Source organism: Colobus angolensis, unplaced genomic scaffold (genome assembly GCF_000951035.1).
Source record: "Colobus angolensis palliatus isolate OR3802 unplaced genomic scaffold, Cang.pa_1.0 Scaffold98, whole genome shotgun sequence".
NCBI classification, from domain to species: domain Eukaryota; kingdom Metazoa; phylum Chordata; class Mammalia; order Primates; family Cercopithecidae; genus Colobus; species Colobus angolensis.
Window position 1 is genome coordinate 5,545,887 of NW_012123820.1, and position 21,327 is coordinate 5,567,213.

The 21,327-nt window shown below is 36.3% G+C and overlaps 1 protein-coding gene across 1 annotated transcript in view; it reads right to left on the minus strand.

The window, feature by feature from the left end:
• SLC9C1 (solute carrier family 9, subfamily C (Na+-transporting carboxylic acid decarboxylase), member 1) overlaps positions 1-20,970 on the minus strand; it is a 131,592-nt gene extending 110,622 nt beyond the window's left edge. The window contains 8 exon segments of the mRNA XM_011932809.1: positions 2,326-2,484; positions 7,306-7,434; positions 10,094-10,259; positions 11,170-11,298; positions 13,116-13,216; positions 19,193-19,256; positions 19,258-19,287; positions 20,938-20,970. Coding sequence (XP_011788199.1) covers positions 2,326-2,484; positions 7,306-7,434; positions 10,094-10,259; positions 11,170-11,298; positions 13,116-13,216; positions 19,193-19,256; positions 19,258-19,287; positions 20,938-20,970 — 811 coding nt within the window.
• Positions 20,971-21,327: the final 357 nt, after the last annotated feature.

The following is a 21,327-nucleotide window of genomic DNA, read 5'->3' on the forward strand; positions in this document are numbered from 1 at the left end:
CCGGAAAAAAAAAAAAAAAGAAAAGAAAAGTAAAAGAAAAAGAGAGAGAGAGAAGGAAATTTTAAAACCAAAACAATTTCTATCATTGTTTGATTTGGAATGTAATAAAGTTTAATTTAGTGAAATTAATGCCATTATTACATTATTGAGTTTTCCCTTCTAAAGATGGAAAATTACAAGTTTTCTATTTTTTATATTAATCCTGGCTGAAAATGGTAGCAAAGGCAGAGTCACTGCTGAATCATGAAAGAAGAAGAAATCATGGACATAGGTTCTTTGAAATAATCAAGCCCTGGATTAGGTATTATAACTTGTTAGGTGATGGTGAAGTCAGGAAAATATTTATAATGACTATCTTGAAGGTACTAAATATAAACACAAAGCCAGGTCACCGGGAAAGTCTTTTTACATTAAATTTATATTTACTCTGTATCTTGTTTTAGTGAAATTCTGTCCTGGCAGGTTTCTTCCTAAAATGTTTATTGAGACATTTTGACTCTAAAAGTTTTAAATTATTTCCTTGGGTGTAACCTTTAATCTTGAAATTAGGATTACTTATTAAAAATAATGTTAGATGAAATTATATTTGTTGGATTTTCTTTTAGGAATTTAAGTAGACACACGAACACTAGTACATGAGGAACCTACCTGAATTAACTGATCATTCTCTCACTGTCTGTTAATTCATTAGCTTGATTCTATAACCCTCAGTATATTATAATTGAATTTAATCCACTGATTAATTCATTAGAAAGCCGCAAGATCCTCTGGTCTGCCTTTTCCTCTTCAGAGGGAAAATGATAAATTCCCATTACTCTAAGTTTTTCTATGCTTCAATTTATTCAAATTTTATATTTCCTAATAACTTTTATAATTTTCTATGTTTAGATCCAAACTATTTGTTAAGTTTATTCATTGATATTTTATGACTTTTTACCAGTACATAAAGAATACAATTTTCTTATTTTTTAGTTAGTTATTGCTGTCTGATAAAAATACCATCAACTGTTTGGATAACTTATATCAAGCTATTAAAGGGTCTTGCTGACTTTGTTTACCAATTAATTCTGTTGAATTTTCTATATGATATAAAATGTTGTGATTAATCTACCCATTTTTTTCTTTTAAAATATATTTAAATGTTTCTCCTTATCACATTAGCTAGAGCTTTCAGAATTATTTTTAATCACAGATGTGAGAATATACATCATTGTTTTATTCCTAAATGTAACAGGGACATAGTGCAGGTGAGGTAACTAGGTATTATCGTGCATGTCAATTCCGAATCGTAAGAAGGGCTGTCTGAAGAGCTGAATTAAATGTTATTCTGAGGCTGTGTCAGGAGACAATGATAAGACTAATTATCAATAGCTACCATATTTTTCTGAGGAGGTGATTGTGGGACATGGATTAATAATATTGATAGATTTTCCAACATTTAGCTTTACTTGATATGTAACTTCTATTTTGATTGCCTTTCTGATCTAAGAGTTACCAAGACAAAATATCTAATTTACAGGTTGAAACTGCCCCCCTCCACCCTTTTGTTAGAGAGACGGCTTCTCTCTTTGTTGCCCAGGCTGGAGTGCTTTCATAGCTCACTGCAGCCTCAAATTCCTGGGCTCAAGTGATCCTCCCGCCTCAGCCTCCTGAGGAGCTGGGACTATAGACACGTGCCACCACATCTAGCTAGTTTTAAAAATTTTTGTAGACATGGGGTCCCATTATCTTACTCAGACTGGTTTCAAAATCCTGGGCTCAAGTGATCCTCCTACCTCAGCCTCCCAAGGTGCTAGGATTATAGGCATAAGTCACTATGCCTGGGAGGAACCCTCTTTTTGTAGTAGTTCATATTTAATTTAATTGCATCATGGTTGAACAATGTTTGAAATTTTATTGAAATGTTCTTCAAGTTAATTTCTGCAAATTGTCTACATGTATATGTAAAGGATATGCATTCTGTTTTGGGAGGTAAAACTATATATCTTATGAACCAAACTTCTAAGATATTTAAATATTTTTATAGCCATAATTATTTTTTGTTCAATTAGTCATGAAATTCTCTGGGAAAGGCATAATTTCTGTAATGATAGTTTTGTCAAATTCTTCTTTTTTTTATAATAGTATTTGCTAATATTGGTACATTGTTTTCTGTTGTATAGATATTCATATTTTTAATCTCTTTTGATAGATTATTTTAGTAAAAATATTCTGTCTAGATCAGTTGAATGTTTTTACTAGCTTTTGCCTGGTATGCACTTTTCATATATTTTTATCTTGAAGTTTTCTATGTTATTTTATTATAGGCATAGGCCCCTCACTTACAAATATAAAAGATGAGATACAGAATTGAAAAGATGAGACTTATATGATTGACATCATCACGAAAACCAGTTGACATCCAAAATTGAATCAGTTTTGAACTTAGAATTCCAAACAAGAAACTTGCTATATTTGAAAAAATTTCACCCACGATGTGCTGAGCTACAAGAAAGGGGAGTAAATAAGAAGCAGTTAATAGAACTTGCCCTTAATTTTAATTGATATTCTGGGTTAATTTTCCTTTGGTCATTATCTTTAAAATTAGCTAATTGCCACAATGAACATGAGAGTGCAGATATCCCTGTGACATATTGATTTCAATTCCTTTGGATATATACCCAGAAGTAGGATTACTGGATCGTATGGTAGAGTTCTACTTTTAGTTTTTTGAGGAACTTCCACATAGTTTTCCATAATAGCTGTACTAATTTACATTCCCACCAACAGTGTACAAGAGTTTCCTTTTCTCTGCAATCTTACTAACACTTCTCTTTTATCTTTTTGATAAAAGACATTCTAACAGATGTGAAGTAATATCTCATTATGGTTTTCATTTGCTTTTCCCTAATGATTAGTGAGGCTGAACATTTCTTAATGTACCTGTTGACTGCCGGGTGCTGTAGCTCATGACTACAATCCCAGCACTTATAATCCCTCGGGAGGCTGAGGTGGGCAGATCACTTGAGGCCAGGAGTTTGAGACCGACCTGGCCAACATGGCGAAATCCCATCTACATTAAAAATACAAAACTCAGCTGGGTGTGGTGCCACATGCCTGTAATCCCAGCTGCTTGGGAGGCTGAGGCATGAGAACAGCTTGAACCCGGGAGGTGGAGGTTGTAGTGAGTCGAGATCATACCACTGCACTCCAGCCTGGGCAATAGAGCAAGACTCTGTCTTGGAAAAAAAAAAAAAAAAAAGCACCTGTTGACCATTTGTATGTCTTTTTTTGATGTCTGTCTGTTCTTAGCCTATTTTTTTAATTGGGTTATTTATGTCCCAGATATGGGGTCAACCTAAGTGTCCATCAATGAATGAATAAAGAAAATATGGTATACATACACAATGAAATAGTATTCATCCTTAAAAAAGAAGGAAATCTTGTTATTTACAACAAGATGGATGAACCTAGAGGATATTATGCTAAGTGAAGAAAGATAGGCACAGAAAGAAAAATACCGCATGATCTTACTTATATGTAGAAACTAAAAAAGTTGAACTTTCAGAAATAGAGAGTAGAATAATTATTACCAGAGGCTGTGGATGTAGGGAGGACGAGAATAGGGAACTGTTGATTATGAAGTGCAAAGTTTCCAAGAGAAAGCAGTACTAAGTTTTCAGATCTATTCCACAGCAAAGTGACTATAGTCAATAATAATATATTGGTATTTCAAAGTAACTAAGAGAGTAAATTTCAAATCTCTCGTCATAAAAAATTATAGTTAAATGAGGTGATGTTAATTAGCTTGATTCAATCATTCTACATTGTATACATATATCAAAGCCTCACATTGTACCCCGCAAATGTATACATTATGATTTGTCCATTAAAACTAATATTAATAAAAATAGCTCATTGCCTTTGGGGTAGATGGACAATATTTTCTTGTTTCTGTGTTGAAAGAGTTTATTTTCAACTGCTAAAAGCCACACTTAAGTTTGGAAAATTTGGTCAGTTTAGTTTAACAGCTCCTTTCGGTCTCCATTAAGGAATTTATTCAATGCCTTTAACGTGTCAGACATGTAATAGATTTTAGAGATATATGAAGGAACAAGTAGGAAGTCCCTAAACTCATGGAAGTGATAATCTAGATCTAATGTAATACATACAGGAAATACAGAAAGAGGAATATCTCTAGGCCTCAGCTGGGTGAATCTCCTGCATTATGTTAGCCTGCCAAAGTGACTGATGGCTTCCTTCTTTTTGAGCATTTCATATGTTTTAGTTTTTCACCCTGATAAACAATGTTGCAATGTATATTTCTGTACATACATTTTTCTCTCTTGGGCTTCTCTGAGTACTTTTTAGGTTCCAAAAGTAAAATTAATCCGCCAAAATATATTTGCTTTTTGGTGTTATTACTTTTATGTTTTGCCTAATTACTTTCCACAGAGCAATGTCATGATGCCCTTCCTAGGAAAATAGGGAGCCGGAGGCCATCATAGGCTCATTTTCTGGAACTACACATGTCTCCAGGCCACATGAGCTCTAGGCACAGAGCTGGTCATGGCAATAATTTTGAGTCCAGCATCTCCTGTCACTGAAATATAGGATGGAGGCCAACTCTAGTGGCAGAAGCATACAGGAATCTGGAGTTAGAAGACCCCAGTTTGAAAGCTGCTTTTTCCTTTAAGAAAGGAAAATACATTTTAATAAGTAACATGTTTGCTGACTAGATTTGTTAAGCCAGGAAAAGTCTCAAAGCAAAGCCATTACTGCTTATACTGTTTTAAAATTTCTAGCACTCAAATTGGAAAGAGTAAGAACTCTGAGTGAAATAATCTTTCTTAATTTTTTCCTATTATAAAATATGTGCTAACTTCAAAGATTAGTAGCACTGTTTAAATAATTACAGAAGTTATAAAAACAATGGTTACTCTGAAAATTATTGATTCACAATTGTCAAATGAAATAGCAGTAAAGCTTATTAAGCATCTTTATTTCTTAAGGAAAATTTGTATTTCAAAGGTGTTCACGTTCAGAGAAAGTCCTAATGTCTAAGAAAGTAAGTTCATCGTTCTCTTTCTCCTACAGCAGAGTTTTTATTGTTGAAGTTATTACTCTTATTATTTTAAAGTGATTACTTACAGTTTTTCTTCTTCTGAAACATAAAAAAATAAAGTTCCATTCCATTGATTATTATCAAAATTACAAGGCAAGCTCTATGGAGGCAATGGGACTTTGCCTATTGTGTTTATGGTTAAATCCTCAGGTCCTAGAATAGAAATTCTCACATAGTACATATTAATAAATCATTGTTGAATCAGTGAATGAATGAACTTCCAGATCAGAACCTTTATTCTTCCTTTTCTTTTCCTTTCTCCCAAAGAGTACCAAAAAAGTTCCCCTGATTAGCCTGTAGATGTTATTTCTGATATAAGTTTCCCTGAAATTCCGTGGTCAGTATATAATATCGTAAATAAAGCCTGGTAGAACACTGAACCAGGTTTAGTAGGTGAACATGGATCCTCCTCAATGGCATGCAAGATTGTACTTCTTTAAGATTTTTTAGTTCCCCCCCAAGGGTGGCCCTTGAGTTTTTAAAATGCTTCTGAATATAGAAATTTGTTTGTTGCTCAACTTAGTCAACTTCAGGAAGGTCATAGCTATAGGAGGTTTTAGGGTGAGCACTCTCTGAGTGCCATATTACATCACCTCCTTTTGCACCCTGGATTTTAGTAGAGGTTGTGTTTATGGTTGTTTGGCTTTCACACACATCACAGATGGTGAATTAGAAGTACCGAAAGACAATGTACCTTTCTGAGCTAATCTGAGGTTCCAGGTTCACCACAGATGCTCCAAGTTTCTGTGGGCTAGGCAAACTAACACCATACACAGAGCTTCACCCATCTGTTGCCCACAAGCCTCAAAGGCTGAAAGCAAATACCTCCTATGCCCAATTAGGGTAACTGTCCACCACCTGGATCAGCTCCTTTGAGGAAGGGGTGAGAGGAGTGGTGGTCCTCAGGATGATTCTTCTTGGGAAAGAATATTCTTCACTTCTGAGTTTTAGGATAAGGCAAGAATAGAGGTACACAGGGTCCCTAGCTGCACAACAACGAAGCACTCTCTAGGGGCAGGGAAAACAATTTCAGCTAAAAATCTCCTCTTCTTGAGTAGTAGGAGAGGTAATTTAAGATATTCTTCATTGCTGAGGGGAGGCAGGGAGTAGAAGAATCCCACTACAGCAGAGTGAATTGTTTGATACCATACAGATCAATGGATTAGAATATGTTGTGGAGGCACCTCTTAAGCACACTTTTTCAACAGGAATGGGGGTAGTGGCAGAATGAGACAATGCTGCATAAGACCTTAGAACAAAGAAGACACCCAGTGCGTAGAATAGTACATCGTCGGTTTATCAGGGAGACTATAAGCATTGCTTTTCCAAAACCAGTGCAAGTACACCACAATAAAAAGCTAAATAAATTCTTAGTAATATTATGAAAATGCTTTGATTTCATAGACACCCTGAAAAGATCGTATGAACCCCTCTCCTCCACTAGCCAGGGATTCAGAGACTAAAAGTTGAAAATGACTTTTCTAGGAGGAAGATACAGGGCTTTGACCAGAGAAGAGCACATAAGATGCTTCTAGGGATGCTGGTAACATGAAATTTCTTCTCCTGATTAATAGTTATATAGCTGTTTACTTTATAATCACTATTATATTATACATATGTCATTTATTTTATACACACACATACACATAATAAAGGGGAGAAAAGTACTTATGGTTTAGGGCTATCTGAAAGCGGTAAATGAAACAGCTCATGGGCACTTTGCAATCCCTCTGCTTACAAGCACTATTCTCTGACCCTGTAGATGGCTAATAACGCATACTTCCTCCCTTATTTGACAGCTTTTTATGTTGCCTGCATGAGATATAGTCCCAGGGCAAACGGAAGAGAAGCTGCCTCCTCTCACTACTAGTGGATGCACTATTTGGTTTATCTTCTAAGCTCATCTTCAGCACATAAAAAAGAACATCTCTCATTCTGGTTGTCTGGCATTCTGGTTCAGCCCAGGCCTCTCCCATAAGCATCTTCATGAAGAGTCTCAACCCACTCTCACAACAAATATGTAACTAACATTAAATAAGTAATGGGTAATAGTGCTTTGTAAAGAGTAAGTCACTAAACCAATACTCACTATTACATTCTTACAAATATAACTTATGGTAGGATATTACAAAATACACATCAGCTTTCAGAAAATACAGGATTCTGATGTTAAGAAAAAATTTAAAAGAAAAGATCCTTACCTATGGTATGGTTCCTTTTATTTTGTTGTCCTTTGTCAAAATCCATAATACTAGTAAATGTAATTAACGATATAACAGAGGTCATCAGACTTTCTCCATTAATTAAACTGATGAGGCTTCTAGAAAGCCCTACATATGTTGAGGGGGAAAGATGTTTTATAAAGTGAGAAAAACATTAAATATTAAATGTTAAAGAATAAAATTTTCTTAGCAACCATAAGGATGGTCTTAGCTATGGATTTACTGCAAGTTAAGTTTAGACCATAATAATTGGCACTAAATTAATTAGGGTCCATTTTGTTTATGTAAGTGAGATAATTAAAGGTCTCATTCCTTGCTTCAAAGTACAGAGGAAAACATGAAATTTATTATTATTTTTAATTCAGTGAGTTGTTCTATATAAATACATGCATGATAAATCAGATACATTTAAGGCAAGACAGAAAATGATGATTGAAGAATAAAATCAAGTTACAAACCAAAGCTTTATAACATGACATAAGTATTAAGGCAATTGTTCACATAATCTAGCTAGGCTTAGAAATTATCTGACTTTCTCATTCATTCTTCCCAATGGTTTTAGAAATCAATCTCCATGAATGGAGAGTTCCTGATATTATGCACTTCCATCCAAATTTTCCTCTATTTACAATGGCATTCTAAGTTTAAATGTCTATCAGTTGTCCTTTTCCTCTGCCCTTAAATGTGCATGTAGTGGTAAAGCTACAACTTTGAGCATCTATAGTGATTTTCTAAAACTCATAGGAGGAAATGTTATTATACAGTAAAAGTCCTTTCTGTGAATCAACCAGTCTATAACCGCAATCACAACCTAACTACAATCAGTATGCTGATAGAAGAGAAGAAACACCAAGGCTGTTCCTGTGTGGCTCGATTGCCTTGGCCATCCCATACTTCACCTCTGCCTGTATCTAAGCCCTTCGCTGTAAGACTTGACAGTGTTTCTCACCAAAAAGATCTAGTTTGTTTTGTTATGAGACTCAATGAGAGCAGAAAATTTCTGCCTCCTCTCTGACTCCTGCCACCGCCATGGCAGCATTCCTCTGTAGGAATATAAGAGATACATGAAAGAAAGGTAGATCTTCCCAATTGAGGCCATCCTGGATCACTTAGCCCCCCAGTGTCCACCAGCTGATTATAGATTCCTTAGTGAACCTAGCAAGATCAGCAGGACCCAGCCCATATCATTAGAACTGCTGGATTCATGAGAAATAATAAATAATTGTTGTTTTAAGCCACCACATTTGGAGTTGTTTATTACTCAGCAAAACCTAACTGATATTATTGTATAAATGGAACTATGGCAAAATGTAAATATTCAGAAATACATTGTAGATATAAGGGCATAGGAGGAGTCAAAGGACCATGAAAAGCTCAAGCCAGTGTGAATGCATTTATGTATTCTGACAGTCTTGGGCAAATTTTTCATATATATATGAAAAAATACATATATATGTGCACATATACACACACGCACACACACATATACATATATAAGTCTTTCTAAATCTTATAAATCTTGCTTTGTAAACTCAGGAACAATGCTGCCAAGAGGAAATAACTTTTAAAAATGTCTTCTGGAAAGATACAGGGGGGAGAGAAACAAAATTCTGAAAGTAATGGCAAGATGAACAAAATTTATGAAAATAACCCTGCAAGGTACTCTTAGTAAATTAAATTCAATTGTGGCAGGGTAGAAAATCAGTGGAATACTAGATTACAAGATAAGAAAGTTAGACAAGAGTGAAATCAGCTCTCAGGTATCATAAGAGTCTCTCAAATATAGAGGAGAAAAGGGTTGGCATTGACAGTCACAAGGAGGCAGGGATGTGGGCTGAGAGTGTGGGGAGGAAGACAAGAATTCAGGGTTGGGTGGTGGATGTTGGCATCTTCTTCTAAAGTGTCATCTCACTCTCTTAATGTCCTTTGTCTTGAAGGCACAGTTCTCATTTATTCATATATTTACACTTGATGTATCTCCCCTACTCTATTTCTACTTGCCTCAGATAGCTACTTCCCCTTTAACTGGTTGCAAAGTGAAATTAAAATTGAAAAGAGTATGCGTGTTGTGTGTGTGCAAATGCATGCATGTGTGTGCCATATTAATATTCTATCTTAAAGCAATTTTTCTAGTTCTCATTAGTAAAAAGTGATGAAAGGGGACAATAAAATTATTGTTTTTCTTGCATGAGGCTTTTTTTGTTTTTGTTTTTCTGGGCTAAATTGAGTTGGCATTTTACTTTTAAATATAGACTGATTTTTCTTAAAATAGTATACACTCAAAACACTGTATGATTGATGATTTTACCATTTTTTTACTTTTTAGGCTTTCAGTCTTGATGATGACAATGATGCCAAAGGCAAAATACTTTTTAAATGGAATTGTCCTAATGATTCTTTACAAAGGAAAAGAAATATTGGGCAACAGAAATGTCACGACAGTGTATATGCAATATTGTAATGTCCCAGAACTATTCTGTTGGCTCAAGGTAGAAGTATGTATAAAGTCAAGGGTTCTGAATGAATTCCCTCCCTTATTGCACAATTGGGTATAATACTTTTTTTTGACACTAAATAAGCCCATCACTGGCATTTCTTCTGCCCTAAGCATGACCTCCAAAATCTCTGCTTAATCCCCAACCCCCAATCCCTCACTACCTGACTTCTCATAGTGGAAAGCTACCAAAAACAAAAGATCTTAAAACAAATGCAAGTTCATTATGAAATATGACATTATAAATATAGAAAAAGAGAGCAATATACCCACCAAGGTCTCTTACAGCAGCTGCGGTTAGCATGGGATCCGAACTCACAAGGATAGCTGAAAATAATAACCATGGGGTGTGCTTCAAATGTAATTTATTTACAGATGCCAGATACCAAAGAACTAAGATATAATTAACCAAAAAGCCGGGAATTGTAATTAAAAGTATCTGCAAAGAAATTTTACAATTAGAAAAATCAGACTGCTTTTGTAGTCCATTTTAAGAAGAAGATAATCAGGATTATTGGAGATACAGAATCAACCAACACCAACAGTACCCACCAGCAGACACAGGAGTGGGGCCATCTAGCTCACTCTGCTTCAGCTGACTTCCACTTGACCAAAGATGCAGGAGATGGCTTGGCAGAGCTCAGCTGAGACAACCTAAACCCCTTTTATGTCTGTTCTTTTTGATTTCATCTTTTAGTGATTTGTCTGAACTCCATGTGTCTACATTTGGTTTAAAAGTATAAATTATTCTAATAAATTATTTGCTTCTAATGCAGTTTAGGTAATGGCCTGTATTTATAAAGCTGTTTTGATTACTTTGAAAGAAATGTACACCTTAGTTATGATTTGGAGTGTTTTTTTCTTGAGGTCTTTCCCTGATACAGTTCAAATCTCGCATGTTAAAAAACTTCTTACGGTTTTTGAATTAGAGTTTAGCTGCTTCTGTGTTTTCTTCTCTGCTTTTATTCTCTTAGATATGAATGTAGGAAGCTTTAGAACATAGGTATTTAAAACATGACTTTTTTTAACAATTTCCTTTTACTGGAGCTAATACACTTTCTCATAGCACTCTTGTAGTATTTCAGAGTTAATATTATATCTAGCATGAAGTTATGCGAGTCTGAGTCTCAGAATTACTGTTTTCTTTCATAATTTTTCCCCTGGGCCTTTGATATGCCAGACTATTGCCAAGATATGATTTATTCACTAAATTATGAAGCTGAATTTATTACTCCCATGCCCTTTTATTTCTTCTTTGTTCCCTATTTTGGAAAAAAATATTCTAAAAATTTGAACATAGATAATATGTGGTTCATGAATGAATGACATTACCAAAAAAGAAAGCTTACCTGCCAAAATAACTTTTGAAGCATGTATGTATCCATGTCAAATGCAGTAGTAAAGAAAATTACTGGTGCAAATATACGAAAAAGTAAGTCTGGACTCATCCATTGTATGGTGTTTGCGTATCTTTGGACCTAATATTATACAAATATATCATCTTCTCATTTATTCATCACTATTAGAATAGAAAACATGCTAGGCACTCCTAAATCTAACAGTAGAGAAAGACAATTTTTAAAAGACATATCACACAAAGGAGTAAGTGATCGTATCAAATTCTAGAAACTACAAATCATTGGTCATGGCTTATATAGAAGATGTGTGTGGAAGAATAGAAGGGATAGAGACTGGAAAGTTAATGCAATTCATGCAATAACTAATTAACAATGTTTAACATGAGATATTTAGTTGAAATGTGTAAATTCTATTATAGGTATCCATTCAACATTCACTTATTAGGGAAACACTGAGTACCTACTGTGTTAGGTAATATCTTTGCATTTGGGAGATAATTCTCCATGCATCTCTTGTGTTGTTCATGGCTTATGAATACAGGCATTGATTGTTTTTCTTCCATACTATCTTTTCATGAATGTTGGTATGGCTTAGAAGGCAGAGCAAGTGTCTTCCTCCAGAGCAAATGACAGGTTTACTTTACTGTCCAGTGTAATAAAGATAGTATCTCCCTCAGAGACATTTATTATATTTAAAGAACAGGTATAAGAAGTACATTGACATGGGTACTAAAAAATATGCAGCAGGTTTTCAGGCAATCAAGATGAAGAAAGAGGTTTCAGGTAGGTGGATAATCAAGCACAAAATTCACAAAGGAGTAAGTGATTATATCATATTCTAAAAACTACAAATAACTGGCCATGGCTTATGTAGAAGATGTGTGTGGAAGAATAGGCAAGGGAGCAAATGAGCTTACTACCCATTATAGGATTCGGGTTCTCTAAGCTTACATCTCTTCTCTTGTGGCCAGATATATAACCCAATGTAGGTGCAGATTTCACCTGGCCCTCTTTTCTTCTTTGGGATTATCGTTCAGGAAACAGGCACAAGAAAGTGTTAACTCTGGTTATTGCTATTGCTGTGGATAATAAAACCCTTTTTCTCTGGTCCAGGAGTCCCATGTCTTTTGCTGGGATCATGAAACTGGCAAGCTAGCTCATTAGCTGGCAAGTAGAGAAAAATCTTAGACACTTCATGGGTCTTAACATTGGTCTCTTCCTTTGAAGGAGTTGCTGACAAATAATAAAGCTTATAGAAGTACTTCAAATTGCATCTGTGTCAAAATCATATGATTATAAAACCTGTTTATGACATGTAAAGTAGTAAACTGCTTCTGGTTCTTACATGAATACATGTTTTGTATAATATTTTTAACATCATTGACTAAATTTGTTTGGGAAAGTCAATCATTTCAGATTTCAGAAAGTCAATCATTCAGTTCTCACATCCATTCTGATTGACTAGGGCAGACTGGCAAATTATGGCCCCTTGGCCAAATCTGCACGCTTAAGAGACTAGTTTCTCTTTTAACAGAAACCCTTTAAAACAGTCTTCATTGAGGAAATAGATTATTTCAATATTACAATATTTTTGCTACTCAAGTCCTGCACCAGCAATACAGAGTCTCCCTGAGCTCCTATGTCATTAGCCATTTTTTTTTCCCAGTTTTCTAAATCTGTTTAACATTTCTTGGCCACTAATACTTTCAGTAGCTGTATGTACTCAGTAGCTGTATGTACTCAGCTTTTGCAGATCTCAGCTTTTGCAGGCCTGGCTCCTTTTTCTACACACCTGATCTGATGCTATCCACATCACAATCATCTATCAACTGGCAGAACAGTGAGCAGATGAATAATTTCTGAACATTTTAAATGGCATCTCAGCATTTATATGATTCTCAAATAAATAGCATAAAATGCTCATTTACAATACAAACCTGCAAAGATGTAAAGCTTAATACTTCCAAACTGCATCCAAGTAAAAATAACATCACAGGGAGAGGAACTGGAAAGTCTTTCAAGTGCAGGTTCAAAAATGCTGCAAAAAACATGTTGTTAGTGAAAGGCAGTGGGGTATCTCATTTATAGAACTTTAATGTGACAGGATTTCTTAAAATTGTGAACAATATCTTACAGTTTCACTACTTGTTTTCTTTTTTCATGAGTTGAAAATCGTCCCTTACACTTAGCAGCACACAGAATTAGTGTGACTGTTAATCTACCGGGTTACTGTTTTACCTCTCCTATGATGTATCTCATTCTCATCTCCTTAGAAACTTAACAAACATTGTTAGCAATGTTGTCTCTTGGATTACTACTGAAATATTTATAGTAGTTTTGTACACATCATAAATCAGAGATTAATTTCTTTAGCAATCCTGCAATAAAAGGTTAATAAGTAAACTTTAACGTAATCTTCTGGTTCAGAACAATGAGAAACTAGCCCAATTTTAAAAACCAGTTGTGGAATAGTGGGTTTTGCTGCAACTGGTTCATTTTCCTCCTGTTTTCACTCTTTCTGGCACAATCAGCACCATCGTCCTTCTTGTAAGGCCAAGCCTGACAATGCAAAGCAGAGAGGCAGGGCCAAAATTGAGGCAAATCCGGGAACCTGCCAATGGGTCTCTGGGTGCAATCTCTGAAACTGGAGGATATCCGGAGAAAGGGCTCTCCAATGTGGAGATAACGGGGAAGCTCTTGGCGTGGTTGGCTGTAGGTATGTGATACCGGAGCAGCGGGAGTCAAATAGGATAGGCCGACTTTTAACTCAAGGAACCCTTTTCTGAAACACTTTGCCACAGTGAAGGAAATAAGGAATTGTACTCTCAGAGATTTTGGGAAAAGATGCGTGGGTCTTGGAAGATGATTACTCAAAATATGCAGGGAAGGAATACAAGTGAAGAGCGTTTTTCTTACAGAGAAGAGCGTTTTTCTTACAGAACATCATTTGTCATATTTATTTGATCAAGACGTTGAAGATCATAAGGATACAGTTTTAAGCACTAAGAAGAATAAGACATCGGTTTGAAAAGAGGAATATGAATTCTGCTAAAATTGAAACAAGAACAAACATCAAATTTATGTTGACACTTGGGTGGAAGAATGGTGACTTAATTGATGCTTTATTAAAAGTTTATGGAGACAATGCTCCAAAGAGATCAGTTTACAAATGGATAATTAGTTTTAAGAAGGGATAAGGTAATGTTGAAGAAGAAGCTCACAGTGGCAGATCATCCACATCAGTTTGTGAGAAAAAAATTATTCTAGTTGATGGCCTAATTGAAGAAAACCAACAATTAACAGCAAAAATGATAGCCAACACCATAGACATCTCAGTTGGTTCATCTTACACAATTCTGACTGGAAAAGTTCAGCAAACTTTACACCTGAGAGGTACAAAAACCATTGCACCCAGATCAGCTACAGAAAAGAGCAGAGCTTTCAATGGAAATTTTACATAAATGGGATCATGATCTTGAAGCATTTCATTGAAAACTTGTAACAGGAGAGAAAACATGGCTTTACCAGTGTGATCCTGAAGACAAAGCGCAATTAAAGAAATGGTTACCAAGATGCAGAAGTAGTTCAGTCAAACTACAAGTGGACTGGTTGAGAGCAAAGGTCATGGCAACAGCTTTTGGATGCTCAAGGCATTTTGCTTGTTGACTTTCTGTAGTGCCAAAGAATGGTAACAACTGCTTATTATGAGAGTGTTTTGAGAAATTTAGCCAAAGCTTTAGCAGAAAAATGCCAGACAAAGCTTCACCAGAGAGTTCTTCACCACAGCAAAGCTCCTGCTCATCCCTCTCATCAAACAAGGACAATTTTGTGAGCGTTTTGATGGAAATCACTAGGCATCCACCCTATAGTCCCGGTTTGGCACCTTTGGACTTTTTGTTTCCTAATCTTAATACTTTTTTTAAAGGCAGTACATTTTTCTTCAGTTAATAATGAAAAAAAAAAAAAGCTGCATTGATGTGGTTAAATTCCCAGAACTCTCTGTTCTTTAGGATGGACTAAATAGCTGGTATCATCCCTTACAAAAGTGTCTTGAACTCGATCAAGCTAATGTTTAGAAATATAGCTTATACTTCTATCTTTTCAAGCTAATGTTTAGAAATATAGTTTATACTTTTAATTCCATTTTTCCACAAATTTTTTGAAGTCTTCTTGAATATCCACCCCTTATAGAGGGGAAAAATTCTTGTGACCATTCATGTTAACTTAATGCTGACTTAATTTTCTGTTATGTAAATATACATAAACATAAAAGTTGATACAAATTTTGTTTATAGCCCTTAACAAACAGATTTGTGAAGTAAATGCATTCAGAAACAAACTAAAACAACATTAATGGAATGGATGCTACTGTTTTACTGAGGTGTAAACATGGTACTGGCTGCTATGAAAAAAGTTACAGTCATGTGCCTTGTGATGATTGTTTTGTCTACAACTTTACTCCTGGCAGACCTCAAGACTGTTGAAATGAGGGGAGGGGATCTGAATCCCCAAAGGAATGTCGACTGGCCATGGAGGCTCATGCCTGTGATCCTTGCACTTTAGGTGGCCAAAGCAGAAGGATTCATTGAGGCCAGGAGTTCCAGATTAGTCTTGGCAACAAAATGAGACTCTGTCTCTACAAAAAAATAAAATAATTAACGACGCATGGTGGTGTGTACCTGTGGTCCTAGCTGCTTGGAAGGCTGAGATGGGAGGATCACTTGCATCCCAGGTGTTGAAGCTGCAGTGATCTGTGATTACTGCCACCACACTGGGCAACAGAGCAAAACCCTATCTCTAAAAAGAAACTAGAATGTCTTTGTGCTATGCAAATCCTAATTTGAAGAATTCTGCATTAAATTCTCTCCAAACATTTTTCTAACTCCCGTGAGCAGTTCAGTTTTTATTTGATTCAGGATTAGGCTTGGATAGTAGTTAACTAAATTGGACTAAAAGTTAACTGTTTTGTGTACTAATGAAGAGTTTTTCTTTTTTTAGATACAGGCAGTCCTTGCTTTGCACAGTTCCAATATGCATAAATATCAGTTATCACAGTTAAGTTAAATAAAACCAGTCCAACAATGTGGTTAATATTTCCATGATCACAGTATTGGGAAAACTTGCATAAATTTTGCTGCTAGCTCTATTCCATCAGCCATTGTGCACAAAAAAAAAAAAAAAATGTGCATCATGATCAGTCTTTAATTACATTACTTTTTTCAAAGTTTGTTGGTGATTCATTACCGATCATCAGTTCATGCACAGATAGCAAAGCACAAAGTGGGTAGTAGTGTTGCTTCCTCGACCCCAAAGATTAAACTCGTGACCATTTACAAAAATGGGTAATCAAAAGAGGTAGTTGGTTAGCAAAGAACAGGGCAGCAAAGAAAAGTGATAATGCTGGAAGTGAAATTGGATGTGATTAGATTTGAAAGTGGTGACAGCAAAGCAAAGATAGGTTGAGACTCAGACCTGCATGAAACTGTAATACAAACCTATTTTAAAAGTCTGATAAACGTAAAAAGGTTAAGTTGCTTCAATGTCTTTCAGTTTTAATTGCACTGGGAACAGAAAGCTGCTTGTGGTTGAAATGGAACATTTACTTGTTTTGATTGAAGATTAATCAAAAACAAATCCCAATCAGTTTGACTAGCATTCAGGCCAAAGTGATAACCTTAGTTACTGCATTCAAAGAAAATGGTAATGAAAAGAAGACTGAAAGAGAATATATTACTACCAGTAAAAGCTGGGTTCATCATTTCAGAAGTCAGCATGAATTGATGTTAAGCTATCTCATGAAGCTGCAAAGCTTCAGATGGAATGTTACAGAAGATATCGCTGACTATGGGAATGTTAACGCTGCTGCTGTTCAAGAGGCAGTTTTAGATATGTAGCCGGGGAATTTAGCAAAGTCAAATGCAGAGACATAAATTAAGAAAGTGGTGGTGACTTAAAGAACGACCATGTCTCAGGAAGTGATGCCAGCAAAAAACTTCACATTAAAGGAGCTCTCAGATACTTCTTTACATTGAAAATGCAAAGGATAAACTTTTGGAAGCTGACCCAAAGCTAAGAAGGAGTGAGACAATTTGCCAAGGCATAGAAAAGATGCTCACCAGTTAAGTTATATAAGACAAGCACTGTTCAAACTGCTCTTGATAAAAGTATAAAGAAATGTTTTAGTGTTTCAATGTTTCTCATATTTTAAATTACTAAAATTTAGTATACTAAATAAATATTAGTTTTACATTATTAGAAAAAATACAATTTTTAAATTTATTTTTATTTATTTATTTATGTATTTATTTATTAGATGAAGTCTTGCTCTGGCACCCAGGCTGGAGTGCAGTGGCGCAATCTTGGCTCACTGCAAGCTGCGCCTCCCGGGTTCACGCCATTCTCCTGCCTCAGCCTCCGGAGCAGCTGGGACTACAGGCGCCGACCACCACGCCCGGCTAATTTTTTGTATTTTTAGTAGAGACGGGGTTTCACCGTGTTAGCCAGGATGGTCTCGATCTCCTGAAAAATATTTATAGACAACAGCAGGAGAGGTTTCTTTTGTTTTGAGAGAGTGTGCTGCTATATCACCAAGGCTGGAGAGCAGAGGTCTCACCTCTGCTCACTGCAACCTTCGCCTCCGGGGCTGGAGCGATCCTCCCACCTCAGCCCCCCAAGTAGCTGGGACCATAGGTGTGCACCACCACTCCAGGCTAATTTTTTTTGTGTTTTTAGTAGAGACAGGATTTTGCCATGTTGCCCAGGGCAGTCCTGAGCTCCTGAGCTCAAGCAATCTGCCCGCCTCCGCCTCCTACAGTGCTGGGATTACACGCATCAGCCCCCGTGCCCAGCCAGGAGAGTTTTTAATCTAGCAAACTTAAAAGTCACAGAACAACCACAAATTTTTGCAAAGATTAAGATTACATTGCATAATTTCAGCTTGCATGCTCAAAGCCAGGACTCCTTGCGTGTAAAACAAGCTAGGGAGCCTGCATATTTAACCAGATGTAAATATGCACATCAAGTCTACAAACAGCTATATTTTTCCTTCTGGCATTCAGTTATAATTTAACATTTACTTTTTTCTTTTTGAGATAGGATCCTGCTCTGTCACCCAGGCTGGAGTGCAGTGGCGTGATCTTGGCTCACTGCAATATCCACCTCCTGGCTCAAGCAGTCCTCCTACCTCAGCCTCCTGAGTAGGTGGGACTGCTGGTGCGTGCTAACACGTGCAGCCAATTTTTGGTTGTTGTTGAGACGAGGTTTTGCCATGTTCGTGGGACTGGTCTTGAACTACTGGACTCAAGTGATCTGCCCATCTCGGCCTCCCAAAGCGTTAGTACTACAGGTGTGAACCACTGCATCTGGCCTGACATTTAGTTTTCATGTTGCTTTTATGTGTTGCTACATCAAAAGCTTTGAAATAAAATTTTATAATACTGTGAAAAAAAAAAACCAGTTTCTTATTACACATTAAAAAGCCCATAAGAAATATTTAACTTTGTGTATTATTGTTATAAAAGTGCAATAAGTAATATCATAACATTTGCTTTCATTTAATTTTTTTCTGTTTCTTTGTAATACAGTCCCTCATCAGGTCAAAGAAAGTGCAAAAAGTGTTTTCTTTTTGTTTATACCATGCTCTTTTCTTCTCAAAATAGCAGGCATAATTTATAACTTGGACAAAACCTATGGAACACCCTGCCCTAACCCGTGATTTTCTACCTGTTTTCTTCAATTGTCTCCTTCACTGAAATCTAACCCTGACATAGCAAGTAAGAAGGTATAAATGAACACTTTGAACCCAATAGGGTGAATGTTATGAAAATCAGATTCTACATGTCTCTCCATAGGAGCAAATTATTATTGGATTCATTTGATTGAAAATATTGATATAAAGATACAAGTTTGAGGACAAAATTATATCCTATTACTTCTACTGTCCTCAATTCTATATGGTAGCATTTATAAGATGTACCTGAAGAATAAACTCAGATAAAGAGAGAGTGATACTTACCTCCAATGTTGCTGATCAAAGACAATGTTAGAATGATTTCAGGGAGGTCATCAGGAGCACTGAAAAGTAAACCCCTTAAATATTCCAGCCACGTGCTAGAAACATTTTTCTGAAGATTGATGTTAGAAACAATCTCTGTATCATCATCCATCTTGTCATTTTTCACAGTCCATCTGAATCTAAGAAACATAAGATTTGCCTTCTTGGTGGCCTTGTAATAATTTTCTAAAAAAGAAAAAAAAGCCCTATTTGCTTTTAATTATTTCTAGTGATTTCTCATGGTCTCCCAAATTTAGGGATGCCTCTCCCTTATATGATGCTTTCAAGTTAATGTAATAAAAAAGTCAGAACTCCAAGTGATAGAGACTACCAGTGTTACCTTATGTTTACTTATAATGCCAAGCACTACTCAGTTGTTACCCACCCTGAATCCATCCAACTGTCTGAAAGAAGGATTCTCCATCTAACCATTCACACTCACCAGTGTGGTCACTGGAACCACAAGCTGGTGCAGGTTACTTAGTTCTGTGGATGGACAACAAAGGGTTTTGTCCTCAGATTATCTAAGCCTCTGGAAGCATGTTCTGACAGCTATTTCAAAGTAGGAGGGAAACCCGGGAAGAATATTTGGATCTCTTTGCTTGTTTTATCCAGACAGAAATTAATAAATCATGATGATGTCCAATCACAGCCTCCTTTAATCTCATTTGGGACACTGACAGGCCAGGTGTTCTCTAAATTTATATGTGTATATAGCAACCAAGAATGTAAGAAAAATATTAAAACCAAAAAAACTTTCTTAAATCAGGGAAATTGTTATATGTTCTATGTCTTTGTTACTTCTTGGAAGAGGAACAAGAGGGGCCTTGATAAGAGTTTGAAGCAATAGACAGTTAACCACAATCAGGTAATCTCGTCTGCTTCCCAGGGAAAGGAAAGTTTTACGTCAAAGGTCTTACATTTCACCCAGGATATTATGATTCTATCTCTCATAATGGTAGCTTGACATTTTTTAGTGCCTTCTATCAGCATCTCATATGGCTGCTTTGATAAGAAATTATAATTCCTGGCTGGGCGTGGTGGCTCACGTCTGTAATCCCAACACTTTGGGAGGCCGAGACAGGCAGATCACAAGGTCAGGAGATTGAGACCATCCTGACTACAGTGAAACTCAGTCTCTACTAAAAATACAAAAAATTAGCCGGGTATGGTGGCAGGCGCCTGTAGTCCCAGCTACCTGGGAGGCTGAGGCAGGAGAATGGCATGAACCTGGGAGGTGGAGCTTGCAGTGAGCCAAGATCACGCCACAGCAGTCTAGCCTGGGTGACAGAGCAAGACTCCATCTCAAAAATAAATAAATAAATAAATTATAATTCATCTCATAATCTGGCAATTTGTTTTTCAGTTTCATACATAAATGCATACACACACATCATATACATATATATGTGATATATATATGTTTCCTTATATGTTATTTTTTATTATAAAACAATATTTTGAAGGGGAAAATAAATAAATACATGTTTATTGTGAACACTTCTTGAAATAAATATGTAAACAAGTATTTCAAAAGTAGAAAAGAAATGACCCAGAATCATATCATCTAGTGGCTCTTACAGGTTTTATTAGGATTGTTGGGCTCATCCTTTTATGATTATATTTTGTGCTGTTTTCCTCTTATTATTATATCACCAGCATCAAAAGCCTTATAGGTAACATTCACAAAGGTTGTAACATATTACCACCAAGGTAAAAGTGCATTCTCTGGCTGGCATAGTGGCCCATGCCTATAATCCCAACATTTTGGGAGGCTAAGATGGGAGGATCCCTTGAGGCCAGGAATTCAAGACCAGACTGGGCAACATAGCAAGCCTCCATTGCCACAAAAAATAAAAAAGCCCAGCTCAGTGTGGTGTTCACCTATGGTCCTAGCTACTCAGGAGGCTGAGGGGGTGGGGGACATTGTTTTGAGCCCAGGCATTCAAGGCTGCAGTGAACTATGATCATGCCACTGCATTCCAACCTGGGTGACAGAGCGATATCTTGTCTCTAAAAAAAATTTCAGAATCTGCAGTCAGACTACTTGCATTCATAGGTCTGATGGGCTTCTGCTTGTAGGTTGAAAGACTCAG